Source organism: Schistocerca americana, chromosome 6, assembly GCF_021461395.2.
Source record: "Schistocerca americana isolate TAMUIC-IGC-003095 chromosome 6, iqSchAmer2.1, whole genome shotgun sequence".
In the NCBI taxonomy this organism is placed as follows: domain Eukaryota; kingdom Metazoa; phylum Arthropoda; class Insecta; order Orthoptera; family Acrididae; genus Schistocerca; species Schistocerca americana.
This window is the reverse complement of record NC_060124.1, coordinates 355,101,191-355,124,218: the sequence shown is the minus strand read 5'-3', so window position 1 is coordinate 355,124,218 and position 23,028 is coordinate 355,101,191. Positions and strand designations below refer to the sequence as shown.

Here is a 23,028-nt window from a genome sequence, read left to right as displayed (position 1 = left end):
CTTTGATATCGGTAAGGTGAATGACATGACTTGAAGACATAGTATTCATGTGCAACTCCATCAGTGGGGCTTTCATGGCCACCTCCCCTTTGTCATACTGTCCTTCTTGTCTAAATGCTTTTTTAGGTCCTGAATTGGTGACATGCTGTCAGATAGTTTTGAACAGGAGAACGGTGTTCGTCAGGGCATTGTTTCAAGTGTTACCCTCTTTGCCACAGCCATAAACAGCATAATGTATACAGTAAGCAGTACAGTGCTCCTTACTGGTGGGCAATTTTGCTGTATTCTGTTCCTCCTACAATGGTGCAACAGTGACCCGTCAGTTGTAACTTACAGTGCAGAGATGAGAGGACTGGGCTGCAAAGACAGGTTTTCAGTTTCCTGCAGATAAATGTGTGTGTGTGTGTGTGTGTGTGTGTGTGGGGGGGGGGGTGATCATTTTAATCCTTCTCATCTATTTTTGATTTAACTGACTCGCATATGAGGGACCAATTTTACATTTTAAAAATTCATTCATGTTTCTGGTCCTCATTTTAGACTCCAAACTGTTATGGTTAGCACACCTGAGAGACCTGAAAGCCAGAACCCAGAAGGCACTGAATATCATAAAGTGTCTTAGCTACAGGTCCTGGGCAGTAGAGAGGGTGTGTCTGCTCCAGTTTTATAGAGGTTGTGTGTGTTAACAGCTAGACTATGGATGCACGGTGTATGGATGAGTGGTGCTATCTTACCTGAAGATTATTGATGATGTGCACAATGAGGTGATTAGGGTGCCCACAGGATCAGCTCCATTCCCCAGTTTCTGTGTTGAGGATGGGGAAACACTACTCACCATCTGGTGGCAGCTTCTCATGGTGTGTCAGGCATGAAAGTTCCTCTCTGTTCTGACTTCATCTACATACCACATTGTTGCTCATCCACCCCTGGAACCCTTTTCTCCAATCGTCCATGAGCAACAATGCCTTTTGGGATCCTGTGCAGTGTGTGCTAGAGTCACTAGGTGTGGAGCACATACAACTCCAAATCCAGGGTTTTAACGACCTGCCACCATGGTTACTGTGGTCCAGAATAATTTTAGATTTGGTACAGTACAGGAGAGATTGCACTCCTGTGTATGTTTTTAATATATTATTTTATAACACTTTAGCTGAGGACCACATCTCTACAGCTGCCTTTATGGCTGGATCAAAACAGTGGGACTCTGTTGGTTGCTCTTGTTTTTTGCTTGATCATGTCCTCAAGATCCAAGTGCCTCAAGAATTTACTTCTTCAACACAGAATTATATGCAATCTTGCAGGCACTGGAGCAGATGAGATGTGCTTCAAATGCTAAATACCTTGTATGTTCTGATTAACTGAGTGCCTTTCACTCTCTACAATGTTTGTACCTGACAGTTAAAGTAGTCCATAATGTCCAGGACACCCTCCTTTTAACTACAGTGGCTGGTGGAGAGGTATCCTTCTGCTGGGTACCAGGGCCCATGGGTATTGCTGGGAATGAAAAGGAAGATGTAGCAGTGAAGGAGGCATGTCATGATCCTCAGTTATTTCAGTGTGCCATCCCTTGCAAGCTGTCGCCTTGCTGTTGACGTACAGAGTCATGCGTCGATGGGAAGATGAGTGGCTGGAAGTGACAAATAATAAGCTGCATGTAGTAAACCCTATGCCATTATTTTAGCTCCTCTGTCATTTTCCTTCTGTTTTCTTCCCATGTGTAGTACTTTTCAATGCGCCTCATTTGTTTTACAGCATGTGGTATGGAGCGCTTGTGTGAATCAATGCAAGTGAGGTGAGAGTGAGTGAGTGAGTGAGTGAGTGAGTGAGCCAATGTGTTTAGCCTATTTAACCATATCAGTTTCTTTTAATATTTGTACAGGCATCGATAACCTTGCCGTTGAGCACATGTACACCCAGAAAACAGCATAATTGCTGCTAATTAAACATTGCCCCCTAAAGAGTGGGTCTTAATGAGTGGATACTTGCCCTCATTTTGCTCTTACACATGAAATTACTCCCAATGTTGTTGCTTAATTTTTTCTGTTTTTATCATTGCGGTAGCCGTTACATGGGTTGTGGCTCACACTGGATTTTACCTTTCCAGCCCCTGAAGCCTTACCCCATCACCCAACTGGGAAAACAACATGCAGTAAGCCTTCACACTACCTAGTGTCCTTTGTTAATGCCATAGTTATTTCATGACTTCTATGTTCCACCAATGGCAGTGGCCTGCTAAGATCTAACAGATCTCATATGCTACCACCTTGGGTCTTTGTGTGCCAAAACACTGCAACATGCTATATGTCAAATTTGCGTGACTATCTTATCTATGCCTTGTTGCCTCAAACTGTGCGCTACATTACTTCATATGCTTTGAATCCAGCTGCAGTTAGCATAATCAAGTATATGGAAGCCTCCAAACTTTGTCTCTGCAGATACACCAAGGGATCTGTGATAATTATCTGGGGCTGTAGTAATTCCATCTTGTGAGTCACTGTGAATTTGCAGTGTGATGTGGCATCTTTGTGCAGTTTCTCCTCTGCTTTTTTCAGATTTGACATAATGATTCAAGACTCTCCTTGGCTTTCCAGCTTAGGCAAAGATGTTAGTTGCTTCTTGTATCTAAATTCATAGTCTTCAGGAAACATTTTGTCCAGACCTGATTGAAAACTTTTTCTGCTATGATTGACTTGTTGGCTTCATATAAACATCAAATCCTTTTGTGTTTCCCAAAATGTGAGTACTTACATATCTGTTGTGCCAAAAGAGATTCTGCCATAATTACAAGGGATATTGTCTCACCAGTAGTGTTTATACAGCCATGTCCTCACCGCATAAGTAACTGCGTTGCGTATTGTCCGGGGTTCAGAAGGTGTCATTTTTTTTTTTTTTTTATTCATCCTTTGATCTTTGTTTAGAGGAATATTGGATATATCAGTATACTTTTACAATTGCAGTTACAGTGTAAATTACAATGTTAGTATATTATATTATTTTACGATAGACTTACTTACATATTTCTGTATAACAATTAACAAAACCGAGCAAGGTGGCACAGTGGTTAACACACTGGGCTCACATTCAGGATGACGACAGTTAAAACTTGCATCCAGGCATCCTGATTTAGATTTTCCCTGATTTCCCTAAATTGCTTCAGGCAAATGCCGGGATGGTACCTCTGTAAGGGTATGGCTGACTTCCTTCCCCACCCTTCCCTAATCTGTTGGAACCGATAATCTTGCTGTTTGGTCCCCTCCCCCAGATCAACCAACTAACCAATTAATGAAAAAATAGACAAAACGGAAGCTTTATTACTAATTTACTTCACTAAATATAGGTACTCAGTTTCTTTATCTGTTACAGTGCTTGGATGTTGATGAAACATTGAAAATTTCATGGTTACTTTTTGTTGACACATTTTATGTAACACATTTCTCTGGAGATTGCCTTAATACTGCATTTTCTTTCTAGTTCTTTTGGAGGAGTCCCAAAATATTCCTTAGTACTGTACACACATACTTGATACTGTTTTCAAGTATTGTCTTGGTTCTGTTTTGAGGATTGGTACTACTTTAGTGTTTTATAAACTGTTTGGTAATCTGTTGTATAATAAGCACCCAGCTTTAGAAGGTTGTTTATCAGATAGTTGTTGTCAGTTACTGTTGAAGTAATAATCATTTGTAAATATTGCACTGTAATAATTGTGTAGCTCTCTGTTTAGCATCAATGAACAATTTAATTTGAGCAGCCTTTTTATATGCACATTTGTGGCCTACCCTATATTGTTACACAGTACAAGAAATGTGAATGAATTAGTCCAGAATACACCTTTAATAGGTTATCTATGTCAGCTGTGTGGGACATTTTGTTGATTAAAAATACACTGCTACTCACTTTTCAGAAGGGATTTTCTACAGAGTCCGCCAGAAAACGCTTACAATACCTTCTCTCCACCCACAAAATTCTCTTATTATGCAATCCCAAATTCCTGGCACACATAACCCACACTGCAACTCTTGCCCTACAGGAATTAGAGCAACATGCACAACGCCACCCCAAAAAGCTCTTCATCCTGCTCACTTCCTATTCCTGCCCTGACAAACCATGTCTCGCAGGCATACTACACTTACCCCACCCTCCTAAACTCACTCACACCTCTACACAGAATCCAGAACCTAAACAGACACGTAACACAATCACGAATCTTTCCTCCAGAAACCTCAGCCCAACAAAAATATCAGTCCTTTCCAAAGACCTCAGCTTTTGCCCCATGCCGAAATTCAATCATGCAGAACTTAAAGACATTCTCTCCTTCTCCCGGTCCCTACAGTGGAATCACTTTTTCGCCACCAACATTACCAATCACACTCAACCAAAGACAAATGCCTACATCAGTTCACTCCTCCATCCAACTGTGATCCACCATCCAACTGCCTCCAAATCATCCCCTGTTAACTTTCAAGAATTTCTTAACCCTGAAACTTGCCTGACCATCATTCCCCAAATCCCTCAACATGCAAACTAACCTAACATCCACAGAAAGAACTGAAGTCCATCATCTAAAAACTGATCCCAACCTTATAATCCTACCTGCAGACAAAGGCTCCACCACTGTTGTTTTGAATCACAAGGATCACCTGGCAAAAGGACTCCACCAGCTTTCAGATACTACCACCGACAAACCTTGCCACATTGACCCTATTCCAGAAATCCAGCAGGATCCCCAGGCACCACTCAAATCCTTAGACCCATCCCAGAGCCTCTTCCCGGAGTCCATCTCTCTACTCACCCCTACCACTTCCCACACTCGTACCTTCTACATGCTTCCGAAGTCCATAAACCTAATCACCCAGGATACCCTATTGTGGCCGGTTACTGTGACCCCACTGAGAGAATCTCTGCTCTCATAGACCAACGCCTTCAATCTATTACCTGGAACCTACTCTCCTATATCAAAGATACCAACCATTTCCTCCACCAACTCTCCGCAGTTCCTGTCCCTTTACCACACGGCGCCCTGCTCATCATTATTGATACCACCTCCCTTTACACTAACATTCCTAATGCCCATGGCCTTACCACTATTGAACATTACATTTCCCAATACCCAACGGATTCCAAACCAACAACCTCCTTCCTAGTTGCTATGACTAACTGTGTCCTCATCTACAATTACTTCTCCTTTGAAGCCATTACCTACAAACAAATCTGGGGTACGGCTATGGGCACCCGCATGGCACCATCCTATGCCCTATTCATGGGCCATCTAGAGGAATCCTTCCTAAAAACCCTGAATCCTAAACCCCCCACCAGGTTCAGATTCATTGATGACACCTTTGTGATCTGGATCGAAGGTGAGGTCTCTCTATGCACATTCCTCCAGAACTTCAACAGCTTATCTCCCATTTGCTTCACCTGGTCCTACTCATCCCGACAAACTACCTTCCTAGATATTGGCCTCCATCTCAAAGATGGCTACATCAGTACCTCCGTTCATATCAAACCTACTAACCACCAGCAATACCTCCACTTCGACAGCTACCACCCAATATATACCAAGAAGTCCCTTCCGTGCAACATAGCCACCCGTGGTTGTTGCATCTGCAGTGACAAGTGGTCCCTCTCAAAATATTCCTGAATTCCAATCAGGAACAACTACCAAGATGAGAAACATAGAAGTAGATATCCTTGGTGTAGCAAAGCAGCTTGGATCACGTAAGAAAGGCAAGGCCTCCAGTCCAGATTGTATACCAGTCAGGTTCCTTTCAGAGTATGCTTATACAATAGCTCCATATGTAGCCAATAATATACAACCACTCGCTCACAGAAAGTTCCGTACTGAAAGACTGGAAAATTGCTCAAGTCACACGATTACCCAAAAAGGGAAATAGGAGTAATCCGCTGAATTACATGCCCAGATCACTAATGTCGATTTGCAGTAGGGTTTTGGAACATATGCTGTGTTCCAACATTATGAATCACCTTGAAGAAAATGATTTATTGACACACCGTTAGCACGGATTCAGAAAACATCATTCTTGTGAAACACAACTAGCTCATTATGCTCGTGAAGTTATGAGTGCTATTGATAAATTGATTCCATATTTTTAGGTTTCCAGAAGGCTTTTGACACCTTTCTTTACCAGCATCTTCTAACCAAACTGCGTGTCTGTGGAATATTGCCTCAGGTGTGCGACTGGATTTTTGATTTCCTCTCAGAAAGCTCACAGTTTGTAATAGATGAAAGTCATCGAGTAAAACAGAAGTAATAACCGGCATTCCGCAAGGAAGTGTTATAGGACCTCTATTGTTCCTGATCTATATTAACGGCATAGGAGACAATCTTGAGTAGCGCTATTAGATTCTTTGCAGATGATGCTGTCATTTAACGTCTTGTAAAGTCATCAGGTGACCCAAACAAATTGCAGAATGATTTAATAAGATCGTGAGTAGTCCTATTACATTCTTTGCAGATGATGCTGTCATTTACTGTCTTGTAGTCATCAGATGACCAAAATGAATTGCAGAATGATTTAATAAGATATCTGTATGGTGCGAAAAGTGGCAATTGACCCTCAATAAAGAAAAAGTGTGAAGTTATTCATTTGAGTACTTAAAGAAATCTGCTAAATTTCGATTACGTGATAAGTCACACAAATCTTAAGGCTGTAAATTCAACTAAATACTTAGGAATTACAATCACAAATAACCTAAATTGGAACGGTCACATGGATAATGTTGTGGGTAGAGCAAACCAAAGTCTGCGATTCATTGGCAGACACTTAGAAGGTGCAACAGGTCTACTAAAGAAACTTCATACACCCTGCTTGTCTGCCTTATTCTGGAGTATTGCTGTGCAGTGTGGGATCCGCATCAGGTGGGACTGATGGATGACATCAAAAAAGTTTTTCGTTGCGATGGGACCTTCTCATGAAATTTCAATCACCATTTTTCTCCTCAAATTTCCTGCGTGCCTTTTGAGAGTGGAACGGTAGAGAGACAGCTTGAAGGTGGTTCATTGAACCCTCTGCCAGGCACTTTATTGTGAATAGTGGAGTAATCATGTATATGTAGATACCGAAGGTCTCACTGAAGCCTTCACAGATCGTAATTATCCTCCCAACCGTGTAAAAATAACAAATATCCTGTGCCCTATCTTTTCAGTCTCCCACCACCTCCCAAAGTCCCATTGTCCAGCCACAGAGGAGCATTCCCCTCATAACTCAGTACCACCCAGGAATGGAACAACTGAATTACATTTTCAGCCAGGGTTTCGACTACCTTTGTCGTGCCCTAAAATGAGAAATATCCTGCCCACTATCCGTACCACCCCTCCCACAGTAGTATTCTGCTGTCCACCATACCTACACAGTATACTCATCCATCCTTACACAACCCCTGTTCCCAATGCCTTACCTCATGGCTCATACCCCTGTGATAGACCTAGATGCAAGACCTGTCCCATACGTCCTCCCACCACCACCACCACCACCACCACGACCACCTACTCCAGTCCAGACATGAACATCAGCTATACCATCAAAGGCAAGGCTACCTGTGAAACCTGTCATATGATCTAAAAGCTAAGCTGCAACCACTGTGCTGTATTCTATGTGGGTGTGACAGTGGACAAGCTGTCTGTCAGCATGAATGGCCACCAACAAACTGTTGCCAAGAAACAAGTGGACTATCCTGTTGCTGAACATGCTGCCAAACATGGCATCCTTCATTTCAATGACTGCTTCACAGCCTGTGCCATATAAATTGTTCCCACCAACACCAGCTTTTCTTAATTGCACAAGTGGGAACTGTTCCTGCAATTCCTACATTCCCGTAACCATCCTGGTCTCAACCTTCGTTAGTCACTGTCCTCACCCATCCAGCCCCTTTCCTGTTTCCATTCCAGCACTACAGAGTCGTCATTCCACAATCACACTCAGTCTTTTTACTTTTCTTCTTTTCTACTACTTAACCCCCTCTCCTTCCCACCTCTCCCCTACCCTCTGTCTAACATGCAGCACTTCACTGTCCACCACCCCCACTGTACTATTCCTGCCCCTACCCACCCGAGTGTCGTCCTTACTCCCACCCAGTCGCCAGTCCCATCATGCACTGGTGCTGCTGCTTGCAGTGTGGTTTCAGTTGCCTGAGACTGCAGTCATGTGTGTGTGTGTGTGTGTGTGTGTGTGTGTGTATTGTTGATGAAGCACCTTTGTCTCTCTTCCATCTCTTGCTCATGGCATTCAGTGGGAAGGTGTCAGCTACCCGCACGCCCGTGACCATGTTCTTGAATTGGATGTACCTGTCAGATAAGTAGAAAGCCAGCAAGAAGAATGCTTAGCAAGGCAAAGTAGAAGCAGCTGGTTGTGTTTCAAAATGAGGACAGTTCCCAATGAGTGGATCATATAAGCTGTAGCAGGATCTGCCACAGCTCTGTTCTATTGGCTCAGTGCTGGTATCCCTATGACATCTAAAAAAGGCAAACAATTTTCTGATGCACCTGCTGGAATCTTTGCATCCTTCTGAGTTTCAAAGGCAAAAACCACTTTGTTATTAAAGAGGGGCAAGAGAGAATCATGGCAATAGTACATGAAATGTACCCATGTTTCTATTAAAGCACCCTATGCATGGGATACCATTAGGATGAAAAATACTGGAAGAGATAGGAACAATGGCTATCAGCCAAGATGATGTCTCTAAGACCAAGGTGGAGCATTCTCTCAATCATCTGCAAAGAGCAGGCAGAATCCAGCTTTCTGCCACTGTCAAATGATTGCTGTAAGCTTAAGTTGCAGCATCTGATTCACTGTTAGTTAAGTTTACAACTGAAACTACTTCATGTGCAATCTGGATTCAGCATTGCTTGTGGCTAACGTGTCACTGGGTCATTACAAGGTCCACAATACAATACTGAAGCACCTCATCAAGAATGCTTAAGAATCATCTTTAACCTGTGTAATGTCAGATGAATGACATGACTTGTGGAGAGAAACAGTTTTAACTTCCTCTTGAAACCCAGTAAGGATTTTATCTACCTGAGTAGGTTTCATTTTATTGCGTCAATAGCTGAATGGGAAAGGCCATGAAGTGGTAGGTTGACTGCTATCTTGTCTCAATATTAAAAAGTTGATATCTCCTTAGACAGTACCATTGCAGCTGCAGTAGATACCATTTAACATTGATAACATGACCTTGCTATGTGCATCTGTATAGAGATCTTTCAGTGCTGCCATCTCTTATGAGTTGATTTCAACTATCTTGAGAAGGCCAATGATATGTGTACATCAGGTTCAAAATGTCAAGTGTGCCTCACATGTTGTTGAAAAGATAGTTCTGGATTCAGCATTGCTTGAAAAGATAGTTCATTAGGCTTAACCAATGCTTGTAGTCTTTCACTTAAATGTAGCTGCAGAGGCACTTCCATAGTAGTATATTATTAAGGTTCAGTAAATATGTCATTAATATTCATGTGATGTATGCCAATGTTGCATATACTTCTTGAGTCTGACTCAAGACTGAAAGTAGTCTTGGGAAAACAATAAATGACAACACATGCATCTACTTTGTTTTATTTTAAACATACGCACAGACGTAAGACGTATTCCTCTCTGCATGTACCAGTGATGTATTACAACATAAAATGAAGCTGAAAGCTTAAGATACTTGCTTGAAAATGGACCAAGGTTGAAACTGGCACAGATAATAAAATGAGTACAGCCTGTTTGAACCATGTTTTAATTCACAAAAAATGGTTTTATCATTTTCAGTACCTAAGATTCTACTTGGGGGGTCTCTTATACTCAGATAACACTAAGCAAGTGGCTTAGTAGGTGTCGTTTTGTGAATGTTTTCCTTCCTTTCCTCACCTTATTTTAGATATAAAGCTTGTAATGTTCTATTAAAGCACTTTGAGAAAGGCAGTCTCCCTTGAGGTAGTTTTATGGTGTGATGGTGTTTCCAGTTGTTGTAGGTATAATTGCATTCACAGCAAGAGGCCCCATTTAATGCTTTCTTTTATGAACAACTTTTCTATTTTTAGTTCTTACTCTATTCTTATTGTTACAGATGACAGATGGTGCTTAGTGAGTTTTATTTAAGTTGGGAAACTACCGCAAATTTGTGTACAAAAACCACATAAGTTACAGTGCATGCATGTTACATGAGGTTTCCAGTATTCTCTTGCTCTCTTTTTGCAAACTATCAGTCTTAGAGAAAAAAATGAATAGGACCAGTTTTTGTAGGAAATTTAATATACTGGGTGATCAAAAAGTCAGTATAAATTTGAAAAGTTAATAAACCACAGAATAATGTAGTTAAAGAGATAAAAATTGACCCACATGCTTGGAATGACATGGGGTGTTATTAGATGCAGGATGGCGCTCCACCCCATATTGCTAGACGCGTGAAAGATCTCTTGCGCACGTCGTTTGGTGATGATTGTGTGCTCAGCCGCCACTTTCATCCTGCTTGGCCTCCCAGGTCCCCAGACCTCAGTCTGTGTGATTATTGGCTTTGGGGTTACCAGAAGTCGCAAGTGTATCGTGATCGACCGACATCTCTAGGGATGCTGAAAGACAATATCGGACGCCAATGACTCACCATAAATCCGGACATGCTTTACAGTGCTGTTCATAACATTATTCCTCAACTACAGCTATTGTTGAGGAATGATGGTGGACATATTGAGCAATTCCTGTAAAGAACATCGTATTTGCTTTGTCCTACTTTGTTATGCTAATTATTGTTATTTTGATCAGATGAAGCGCCATCTGTCGGACATTTTTTTAACTTTTGTATTTCTTTCATTCTAATATAACCCCATGTCATTCCAAGCATGTGTGTCAATTTGTACCTCTCTATTTACATTATTCCGTGATTTATTAAGCTTTCAAATTTATACTGGCTTTTTGATCACCCAGTAGTTGAATTTTGAGCTGTGATGTATTTTCACTAGAGGCTGCAGGCTCCAGGCTGCAGGCTGCAGTTTTTCAAATGTTCAAGAAAAGCATACAAAATTAACCTTCAACGCCCCTCCCCCCCCCCCCTCCTCCCCGTTTCCTCACATCTCCCTCCCTCCGCCCCCCACACCAGTCAGGATTTTTAGTATGTTGTTCATGACACTTCCTCCTATGACATACAAAAATTTGCACCTTCATGAATTATTTCACATATTTGACCTGTTTCAGTCTAACTGAATCGGCCATTGTGTCTCCAGCTTAGTCGACTATCTCCTTCACATTACTATCTCCTTCACATTACATTTGTTTTGGTTAATACAAACCATTGAGAAATGAACGGAAGTATGATTTCCAACACATACTTATGTTCTTTTAAATGGAAACCTGTTGTTATTTTTAGCACAACTGAAAATAGAAAAAAAACTTAATCAATGCTGTTTCTTACATTGTAAAATGTTAATTACATCCAGAGTAATTTGTAACATAAAGTTGACGCTTGAGTAACTCCTCAGCAGTTCAGTCATGTGTATCGGAGAGATCCAAATTAATTAGGAATACATAAAGAACGGTGATGCAATGTAAGTACAGAAGAGACATTACATCCACATGCTAACATTTTTGTTAGTCTTTTTTTTTTTTTTTTAGGAATACTGTATAGCACTGATTTGTTAGAAGACAATTTACATTAACATCAGAATGTAGTTAAACTTACAAATTTGTTTTTTGTTTTCAGTTACAGAATGTAAAAGAGAGTATATAGCTGTGGAAGATCAGGAGAATGGGCTGACCAATTTATGTGTTCACCACATACTGTGAAACATCCATCAAACATTCTGTCAAGGGTCAGTGTTGTGTTCATTGCAGAATGTGCAGGAGCAGCATCACGTTGGTACCACATACATCTACGCATGTCCAGTGGGACATTTTCTAACAACTTTGGCAGACCATTTTGTAGAAACTTGATGTATTTTGCAGCTGTTTGGGTGCCTTTAGTGAAGTGAGAACCAATGAGATAGTTGCCAATTACTCTGCACCATACATTTACATTCCACAGTCACTGTCACTCTACCTGTCAAAGCCAGCAAGGATTGTCCATGGACCAGTAATGCATGTTTCGTAAATTCACTGCACCATTGCTTGTGAAACCTGCTTCATTGGTAAACAGGTAGAACTGCAACGCATTCTCTGTTAATGCCCATTGACAGAAATTCACTCGGTTGTTAAAGTAATATCCATGTAATTGCTGCTGCAGTGACGCATGATACGTGTGAAATTTGTGATGATGAAGTATGCACATTACACTACTTTGACTCATTGCCCTGCCTCTACCATTGTCACATGAATTCATGTGTGGATTAATGGCAACAGCAGCTAACACACCAACCACACCTGCTTCTCTTGTGATGGATTTGATCTCTGTCCAGCTACCTTTCTGCATACAACCTGCAGGCTGCAGCTGCATTTTGTCTACACTCGCCATTGATGGGTATCATCTCTGCCTTTTCAGAGTTAGTACAAACCATTTTCACAGTTCTGATGGCACTGTACACACTGTTGTACATGCGACCTTCTCACATTCCTACTGTGCATACTTCTGTTCTTACTTGTGTACAGTTCACTATCACAGACGTTCGGTAATACAGTGTACTACAGTTATTCTGATTACAAGGACTAATTGAGCAAGTGCTACATGCAGACACTGAGACAGCAGAGCTCATAAACATCGTAGTCTTCATAAAAATACCCCTACAGATCTTGTTTGTTACAACACATGACTGAACTTCTGAGGTTTTGAGTGTCAACTTTGTTGTTGTTGTTGTGGTCTTCAGTCCTGAGACTGGTTTGATGCAGCTCTCCATGCTACTCTATCCTGTGCAAGCTTCTTCATCTCCCAGTACCTACTGCAACCTACATCCTTCTGAATCTGCTTAGTGTATTGATCTCTTGGTCTCCCTCTACGATTTTTACCCTCCACACTGCCCTCCAATGCTAAATTTGTGATCCCTTGATGCCTCAAAACATGTCCTACCAACCGATCTCTTCTTCTAGTCAAGTTGTGCCACAAACTTCTCTTCTCCCCAATCCTATTCAATACCTCCTCATTAGTTACGTGATCTACCCACCTTATCTTCAGCATTCTTCTGTAGCACCACATTTCGAAAGCTTCTATTCTCTTCTTGTCCAAACTATTTATCGTCCATGTTTCACTTCCATACATGGCTACACTCCATACAAATACTTTCAGAAACGACTTCCTGACATTTAAACCTATACTCGATGTTAACAAATTTCTCTTCTTCAGAAACGATTTCCTTGCCATTGCCAGTCTACGTTTTATATCCTCTCTACTTCGACCATCATCAGTTATTTTGCTCCCCAAATAGCAAAACTCCTTTACTACTTTAAGTGTCTCATTTCCTAATCTAATCCCCTCAGCATCACCCGATTTAATTTGACTACATTCCATTATCCTCGTTTTGCTTTTGTTGATGTTCATCTTATATCCTCCTTTCAAGACACTGTCCATTCCGTTCAACTGCTCTTCCAAATCTTTTGCTGTCTCTGACAGAATTACAATGTCATCGGCGAACCTCAAAGTTTTTACTTCTTGTCCATGAATTTTAATACCTACTCCGAATTTTTCTTTTGTTTCCTTTACTGCTTGTTCAATATACAGATTGAATAACATAGAGGAGAGGCTACAACCCTGTCTCACTCCTTTCCCAACCACTGCTTCCCTTTCATGCCCCTCGACTCTTATAACTGCCATCTGGTTTCTGTACAAATTGTAAATAGCCTTTCGCTCCCTGTATTTTACCCCTGCCACCTTCAGAATTTGAAAGAGAGTATTCCAGTTAACGTTGTCATAAGCTTTCTCAAAGTCTACAAATGCTAGAAACGTAGGTTGGCCTTTCCTTAATCTTTCTTCTAAGATAAGGCGTAAGGTCAGTATTGGCTCACATGTTCCAACATTTCTACGGAATCCAAACTGATCTTCTACCAGTTTTCCATTCGTCTGTAAAGAATTCGCGTTAGTATTTTCCAGCTGTGACTTATTAAACTGATAGTTTGGTAATTTTCACATCTGCCAATACCTGCTTTCTTTGGGATTGGAATTATTATATTCTTTTTGAAGTCTGAGGGTATTTCGCCTGTCTCATACATCTTGCTCACCAGATGGTAGTTTTGTCATGACTGGCTCTCCCAAGGCCGTCAGTAGTTCTAATGGAATGTTGTCTACTCCCGGGGCCTTGTTTCGACTCAGGTCTTTCAGTGCTCTGTCAAACTCTTCACGCAGTATCTTATCTCCCATTTCATCTTCATCTACATCCTCTTCCATTTCCATAATATTGTCCTCAAGTACATCGCCCTTGTATAAACCCTCTATATACTCCTTCCACCTTTCTCCCTTCCCTTCTTTGCTTAGAACTGGGCTGCCATCTGAGCTCTTGATATTCATACAAGTGGTTCTCTTCTCTCCAAAGGTCTCTTTAATTCTCCTGTAGGCAGTATCTATCTTACCCCTAGTGAGACAAGCCTCTACATCCTTACATTTGTCCTCTAGCCATCCCTGCTTAGCCATTTTGCACTTCCTGTCGATCTCATTTTTGAGACGTTTGTATTCCTTTTTGCCTGCTTCATTTACTGCATTTTTATATTTTCTCCTTTCATCAATTAAATTCAATATTTCTTCTGTTACCCAAGGATTTCTATTAGCCCTCGTCTTTTTACCTACTTGATCCTCTGCTGCCTTCACTACTTCATCCCTCAGAGCTACCCATTCTTCTTCTACTGTATTTCTTTCCCCCATTCCTGTCAATTGTTCCCTTATGCTCTCCCTGAAACTCTGTACAACCTCTGGTTCTTTCAGTTTATCCAGGTCCGATCTCCTTAAATTCCCACCTTTTTGCAGTTTCTTCAGTTTGAATCTGCAGCTCATAACCAATAGATTGTGGTCAGAATCCACATCTGCCCCTGGAAATGTCTTACAATTTAAAACCTGGTTCCTAAATCTCTGTCTTACCATTATGTAATCTATCTGATACCTTTTAGTATCTCCAGGATTCTTCCAGGTATACAACCTTCTTTCATGATTCTTGAACCAAGTGTTAGCTATGATTAAGTTATGCTCTGTGCAAAATTCTACAAGGCGGCTTCCTCTTTCATTTCTTCCCCCCAATCCATATTCACCTACTATGTTTCCTTCTCTCCCTTTTCCTACTGACGAATTCCAGTCACCCATGACTATTAAATTTTCGTCTCCCTTCACTACCTGAATAATTTCTTTTATCTCGTCATACATGGCATCAATTTCTTCATCATCTGCAGAGCTAGTTGGCATATAAACTTGTACTACTGTAGTAGGCATGGGCTTTGTGTCTATCTTGGCCACAATAATGCGTTCACTATGCTGTTTGTAGTAGCTAACCCGCACTCCTATTTTTTTATTCATTATTAAACCTACTCCTGCATTACCCCTATTTGATTTTGTATTTCTAACCCTGTAATCACCTGACCAAAAGTCTTGTTTCTCCTGCCACCGAACTTCACTAATTCCCACTATATCTAACTTTAACCTATCCATTTCCCTTTTTAAATTTTCTAACCTACCTGCCCGATTAAGGGATCTGACATTCCACGCTCCGATCCGTAGAATGCCAGTTTTCTTTCTCCTGATAACGTCGTCCTCTTGAGTAGTCCCCGCCCGGAGATCCGAATGGGGGACTATTTTACCTCCGGAATATTTTACCCAAGAGGATGCCGTCATCATTTAATCATACAGTAAAGCTGCATGTCCTCGGGAGAAATTACGGCTGTAGTTTCCCCTTGCTTTCAGTCGTTCGCAGTACCAGCACAGCAAGGCCGTTTTGGTTAATGTTACAAGGCCAGATCAGTCAATCATCCAGACTGTTGCCCCTGCAACTACTGAAAAGGCTGCTGCCCCTCTTCAGAAACCACATGTTTGTCTGGCCTCTCAATAGATACCCCTCCGTTGTGGTTGCACCTACGGTATGGCCATCTGTATCGCTCAGGCACGCAACCCTCCCCACCAACGGCAAGGTCCATGGTTCACGGGGGGGTGTCAACTTTACATTACAAATTACTCCGTATGTACTTAACATTTTGCACAACTATTCTTAGTTGTGCTAAAAATAATAATGGGTTTCCATTAAAAAAACAACAACACAGAAGTATGTGTTGAAAATCATACTTCCATGCATTTTTCAATGGTCTGTATTAACCAATTCCAACCCCCCCCCCCCCCCCCCCCCCTCCTCCTCACCACTTTTGGTCTGTGGAATTGGTTTTTTTAGTGTTTGTTGTGGTTTGGTAGGTGTTTCCAGTGGTAATGTTAGGTGACCACTCTGTATGTTTGTATGTATGTATATGTATGAAATTATTTTGAGGTATGCAGTAAATTTAGTATTTAATCTCTATTCAAAGAATGTCTAAAAGCCTCCTACACAATCAAACTTATCTTTCAAATTCACTCTTATTGATTTGTCAAACAAGCCCATACACAATCCAACAAGTTTGTCAGTTTAACCTCACTTTTCAAGTAGATGCTGTTTGAGAATGCTTTATTTCGACACTATTGGGAAATGCTAGATATGCAAATAAACCATTCCTAACATTAACTCTGGCATTGTGTTTAAAGAAAAAGAAGAAGAACAAGAACAAGAACAAGAAGAAAATGCTGGTCCAGGTAAAGGTTTAAAATGGGGGAGAATCATAGAATGGACAATGAAACTTTTAATGATTTATTTAGAGCTAATTTGCACTCACACTGAAAAGAAAGACACAACTATGTGAAAATTTATTCACTGCTACTTGATCCTCTAATGAGAGTTCATTAAAAAGCCACAGTGTGGAAGCATAATCCTACATTGTTTGTGGAGGAGCCAGAGAACTTTGATTTTTTAAAATTTTATTGCACTCCTGCTTGTATGTTGTGCATAGAATATTAATTTTCTTCTTAACCTCTTCCTGTGTAATATATGGCTAGGAAAGATGCGATGCCTCTATTGAACTGTTAACTGCCAGAGCTATTGTTTTTATTCTTGATCATAGTTTCCATAGTTGTGGAAACTCACAATATAGGGAGATAAATTGTAATAACACTCTTTACCACTAGGCATATGCAGTGAAACACCAATATAAAGCATCATATTGCTCTTTTCAAGTTTACTGGCAATCAGAATTTCTCTCCAACATGTAAAACACACTCTATGTTTGTCGTACATGTCAGACATGGTCAAGTATTGGCAGACATAGTAAAGTTTGACAAATTGGTGAATCGTGTACTGGGTCCTGAACATTTGTGTTGACATACAAACATTTTCGACATGTTACTGAGTCTGTGAAGACAGTACAAGGTGGCAGGACAAGAGATGAAGTGTATTCTATAAGTAGTTATTAATTATTGAAATAAATTTGCAACACTCCTTGAAAAAGGTACAGAAATAAATGCCGACCTACATAACCTACTATTAGCACATAAATACAAGTTGCCATGACCAAAAGAATACACAAATTGTGCACTTTTTGGTCACAGGGGCATAACAGTGTCATTGCTCTTTGTCTTTTCTTCATTTGATGGAGCATATATGTTTTCTCTCGGTGGAAGAGGAATAAACACAAACACAACCATTTTGTTTACATTATATGTACTGTGTATGTCTTCCATATGAAGCAGGGTCTGTAGCATAGAACTTTTTCCTGGCACTACTCTTCCTCTTACGAAGTAGCACATTTGCAGTTGTATGCACTGCAGCTCTTAATTTTTGTTTTACACCCTCCACAGCCTCACAAAACAGCTTCATTAGAGACCATATGATCCTGACAGTCATCGTCACCCTGTCAGTGCTACACAACAGCAGCAAGACTGTGCACTCAACTTCCGTACTAAGTCACAACCATCTTTACAGTATACCATTCTTCAGTGAGAGAGAATGAGTTGATGAGTAGGAAGTGGCCACAGAACCATCATTTGTGGGCTCATTGTACTTTTGGAACTGTAGTGGAAAGAAAGGAGGCCACTACAGCACTGACATAACAGCAGCACCTCAATTTCTAGTGAATGCATCCTTCAACATTGGACCCATACTTCCTCTATTTCTGATTTCTGATGGTCGTGCTTATTAAAGCACAGTTGTGTTCATACTAACCTTTTCTTCTGTGACAGGGTTATCTACCTTTTGAGTGGAATTAGAAGTTTTCCAGATATGGGAAGGCTGGTGTATGAAAATTATGTGGTTGTAAACTACATAATCATGATATGACATGAAAAATAAATGTGTGGTATAAAACAATTTTTTGGAAAGGCAGGTGTCTTTATTCTTTTTGGTGTGCTTGGTGTGAAAGGGTTTTAACAACAAGGAATTTTGACAATTTATTTGAACAAAGTTTTAATGCCACCTCTGTGCATAATTAGGCTAACTGTCTTATTTTGGTAAGAAGACTAGTACCTTCTGTAATACAGTTTGATTATGTGGGAACTTGTATACAAGTTTATTTTTATAGCTATGAGGGTAATTTAAATATTTTGCTCTTGATGTAATTGTTATGCATATATTCCACAGTTATGAGATTTAATTATTGGCTACTGTATTTTTTTTAATAAAGAGGAGTTTCTTACAGGTGTAAGACAAGATTTTTGCAGCATTGAGACTTTGTATCCTGTGAAATTCAAACAACAGAATGAAATATGTAGTTGAAAGATGATAGTTTATTACTGATTTTATATTGGAAGTGTCTCTCTGCATTGGATTGTGCACTGTTCTGAAACTTCCTGGCTTAGCCACAGCTTAGGGATTGTTTCTAGATTATAACATGCCATTCTTTCCTTTAGGAATGCTTGTCCAGAGATGTGTGCTGGAGAGCTTTTATCAGTTTGGAAGTAGAGGAGAGGTACTGACAGAACTGAATCTGTGAGGACTGGTCTGGAGTTACACCTGTAAAGTTCAGTCTATGAGAGTGTTGGCTATGAGAGACTGTGGTCTGTCACACAGTTTTAATGTGACAGAAATGCATAGATCATTATTAAAATTATTCACTAATGACCCGCCCCACCTTCGTACTATGTATCTACTGCTGGATGACTTGTCTAGCATTGCTGCAATAAATTATATACACAAACATCCCTTTTGAATCATTCACCAAATCCTTACAGTGGTTTTTGTGATTAGCCTTTACAAGCAGACACAAGAACATGCCAGGGTAAATTAGTAATATGTATAGTTATATATATATCTACATCTACATCTACATTTATACTTCTCAAGCCATCCAACGGTGTGTGGCGGAGGGCACTTTACCTCCCTTTTCTGTTCCAGTCGCGTATGGTTCGCGGGAAGAACGACTGTCTGAAAGCCTCCGTGCGTGCTCGAATCTCTCTAATTTTACATTCGTGATCTCCTCGGGAGGTATAAGTAGGGGGAAGCAATATATTCGATACCTCATCCAGAAATGCACCCTCTCGAAACTTGGCGAGCAAGCTACACCGGTTCCAGTCGAGGTGTGATCGTCTCCGGATTTTTAGTGGCTGTTTACCTTACTGCTTTTCACTCCAGATACTGCCTCGTCTGTAGTTTACCAACTTGTAGCTATCATCATTGCTATGAAATGTCACTCCAAATGCCAGTTAAATATGGAACAGTGAACAATACATATATTACACACTCATTAATGCAATTATTATTATTATTATTATTATTATTATTATTATTATTATTATTGTTGTTTTGCCCTTAAAGAGCACAGTTGGACTAAACTACATGGCCAATTCCTTTTGGTGCCTTCCTTGCTGCCCAAACTTCCCTCATTCGCTCGCTGTGTTTCTGTTTCCGGTCCTCTGTCCATGCTTCTTGTTGGCTTCGTGTCTTCGGCTTCATCTTGATTGTCTTTTTGGTTGCCCATATTTCTTTCATCTTCCGGCTGTGATCTTGCTTGCGTTCTTCGGTCCATTTTACTCCTGTTAGTTTGTCACAGTGTATCTCACGTATTTTACTTTTCTTAATGATATTTCTAAATTTTATTCTGTCGTTTATTGTGTCTGCTGTTATGTTGAGTTGGTTCAGGTCATTTTTTACCTCTGCCACCGATTTGTTGTTTCTAGTGGTTACCCAGGCAGAGATCTGTTCGGTAAGTCTGTGTGATGGCATTCTCTATAGGTGTCCATAGAATTGTAGTCTGCATTTTCTAAACTTTTCTGTGATTGTCTCCGAATGTTTGTATAGTTCCTCTGTAGGTTTCTTGATCCATATCCCATTGTTGTTAGTTGCACCAAATATTTTCCTAAGTATTTTCCGTTCTACTTTTTCCAGTTGTCTGATGCGTGTATGCCCTAGGATTAGTGTGGTCTCTGCTGCATATAGTGCCTCGGGGAGCACCACCATGTCGTAGTGGCGTAATTTGGCTTTTTGTGAGATAGACTTATTGTTGTGATGATTCCACACTAGTTTGCATGCCTTGTCCAGTTTAGTTTTTCTTTCTTCATTTGAGTCTCTGTTATGTCCACTCATTTGTAGTGTTTCACTGAGGTATTTGAAGTTTGCCATTTTGTAAATCGTGCCATACTTTGAGTTCAGCGATGAGAGTTTCTTTGTGCTCATAAACTGTGTCTTTTCGTAATAGATATGTAGTCCAGTTTTGGAAGCGATTTCGTGTAGTTTTTCAATAGCGTCTTTTGTTTCGTTTATGCCTTTCGTGACAATCATCAAATCATCTGCAAAAGCCAGGCATTTAATCTATAGGTTTCCTAAGGTTATCCCCTGTTGTGGTATTTCCCATTTTTTTATTACCTTATGTAACACTAGATTGAAAAGGAGAGGTGAGAGGCCATCGCCTTGACGGATACCTGTGCGAATTTCAAAGGGCTCTGATAGTTCCCCACAGAACTTTACTTTGGAGGTCGTGTTGGTCAAGGTTTGCTCTATGATAGTCCGTGTTTTGTTGTCTACTTTGTATTCTGCTAGAATTTTGAAGATAGTTTTCCGGTCGATAGAGTTAATTATATAAACAAACCTTCCTCATGAATCAGTCCATATATTAGTGAAATCGTATCAAAATCCCTACAGCAAATTCTAAGATTATCCCTCACATACAGACAGAAAAACATGATGAGGACTTTATAATATAATATAATAAGAATAGATGTTCGCATTAGTGATACAGGTTTGCGGTTGAAAGGTAATTGTTCACTGCTTAACGACAATGTGGCAATATTGCTGACAAGAAAGAAAGATTTTGTGTTCTAAATGTAAATACAGATTAAATGTTTTTGAAGGGAGCTAAGACAAGGGAAGACGATCTCAATAAACTGTTGGCTGAAGTTTTATTTTTGTCACCCATGAAGAAGTACACAGACAGAATGTGTAGTGATGGCAGAGTGGATGTAATTTTTGAATGATATTTGAGTGATGGTTAGATTGGATCAGACAAGCGTGAAGTCTAGTTCAGTATGGTGGTCCATCACTTTCCTTATTTATGGTGGGAAGTGAAACAGACTACCCACTCAGAAAAATGAATGAAAAGGATTTGCTTGTGTTGGACATCACAACGAGTCTTGGACCTCAAATTAAGGGAGGTATTAATAACTCTGCCTCTACTTCATCATGTCAGGAGAGAGATATGTATGATATTGTTGACTTACAACCAAGTTAAGATTATAAGGAATATTTCCTTATGTCTTTGCTTGGTGCAGAGGGCTTTTAACTGATAGAATGAAGCATTTTGCACAGGATGGTGAAAGTAAGGCCAGGTGTGCCCTTAGAAAGCATAATAAGACTGCTTAAAAAAAGTAAAATTGCCCTCAACTTAAAGATTGATTTGAACACTACATTGGTTTTCCAAGTATAGTTCTATTAGAGGTGGTGTCTCCTTGCCTTCCTTCAATCTCTGAATTGACTCACCCAAGCACTGAGAGAAATCTACATGTCATGTGAACCAAAGGTAACTTCACATTTTTCATATGCATAAATCACTGCCAGAGGTGAAAGAAGTGATGAGGACTGCTAATGTTCCCAGTATATGTAAATAATTTATCATATGGTTATAATAGAGGGAAACATTCCATGTAGGAAAAATATATCTAAAAACAAAGATGATGTGACTTACCAAATGAAAGTGCTGGCAGGTCGACAGACACACAAACAAACACAAACATACACAAAAAATCTTTGTTTTTAGATAAATAATTTATCAAATAGACTCAGCTGTAGTACTATAGGATTGTTCACTGTCAATGATGTTGCCTTCAGGAAAGTGTCACCACTGAATGGTTGTTAGAGAATGCAGAACAGTTTAGATAATATTTCTGCTTGGCTAACTAATGGCAAATCTCTTTAAATGTTAATAAATGGAAGATTATGCCCTTAAAAGAGAAAACAAAATAGCATTTAATTACAAGATTAGTGTTGAACTTGTGAAACATATCACACCATTTGAGTATTTAGAAATAATGCAGTGAAGCAAAATGTAATGTAATGAACACACGAAATCAGTAGTGGGGAAACTGAATACAAGACTTCTGTTTGATTTGAAGACCTGCTCTGGTGCATGTTGAATGCCCGTATCTCAGGTAATAGCATCCACACATAATTAGCCGCAACATAATTTAATTTTACAGTACATACTAAGCTAATCGTTCTGTAATCCTGTAGGCATAGACGTGCTTTGTTCTTCCAGTAGCATGTACTTCAACAGATTTTTCCAAAAACAATTTTAGTGACTTGGAAATTGGGTTACATTCTGGGCATAGTTTCTGTAAAAGTTAAAATATTTCAGAACCTGCTCAAAAAATTAAAAAAAATAAAAATCATTCTTTTTTTCATTGCATATTATGACATATTATATAGTATCTGCATGAGGTGAGTAAATTGATAACATTAAAGTTATTCTAATTAGTCAGTGTATAATCCTGTTCTCTATTAAGAACTAAGCTTATATTATTTACTGTACATGTTTGAACTTACAGAGTCTTCGTCTTTTGCTGCCAGTGATGAAATACAATCTGCTGCAGATTACTTCTCAGTCTGGTCTTTTGGTGAACAAAATGCAAGGTAAAATGCTG

At 39.9% G+C, this 23,028-nt stretch overlaps 1 protein-coding gene across 3 annotated transcripts in view; it reads left to right on the top strand.

Annotated features, from left to right (window-relative positions):
- LOC124619699 (polyphosphoinositide phosphatase) overlaps positions 1-23,028 on the top strand; it is a 183,931-nt gene that overhangs the window by 48,386 nt on the left and 112,517 nt on the right. For all 3 annotated transcript variants that reach the window (XM_047146254.1, XM_047146256.1, XM_047146255.1), the window contains one exon: positions 22,933-23,017. In XM_047146254.1, coding sequence (XP_047002210.1) covers positions 22,933-23,017 — 85 coding nt within the window. The remainder of the gene's footprint in view (positions 1-22,932; positions 23,018-23,028) is intronic.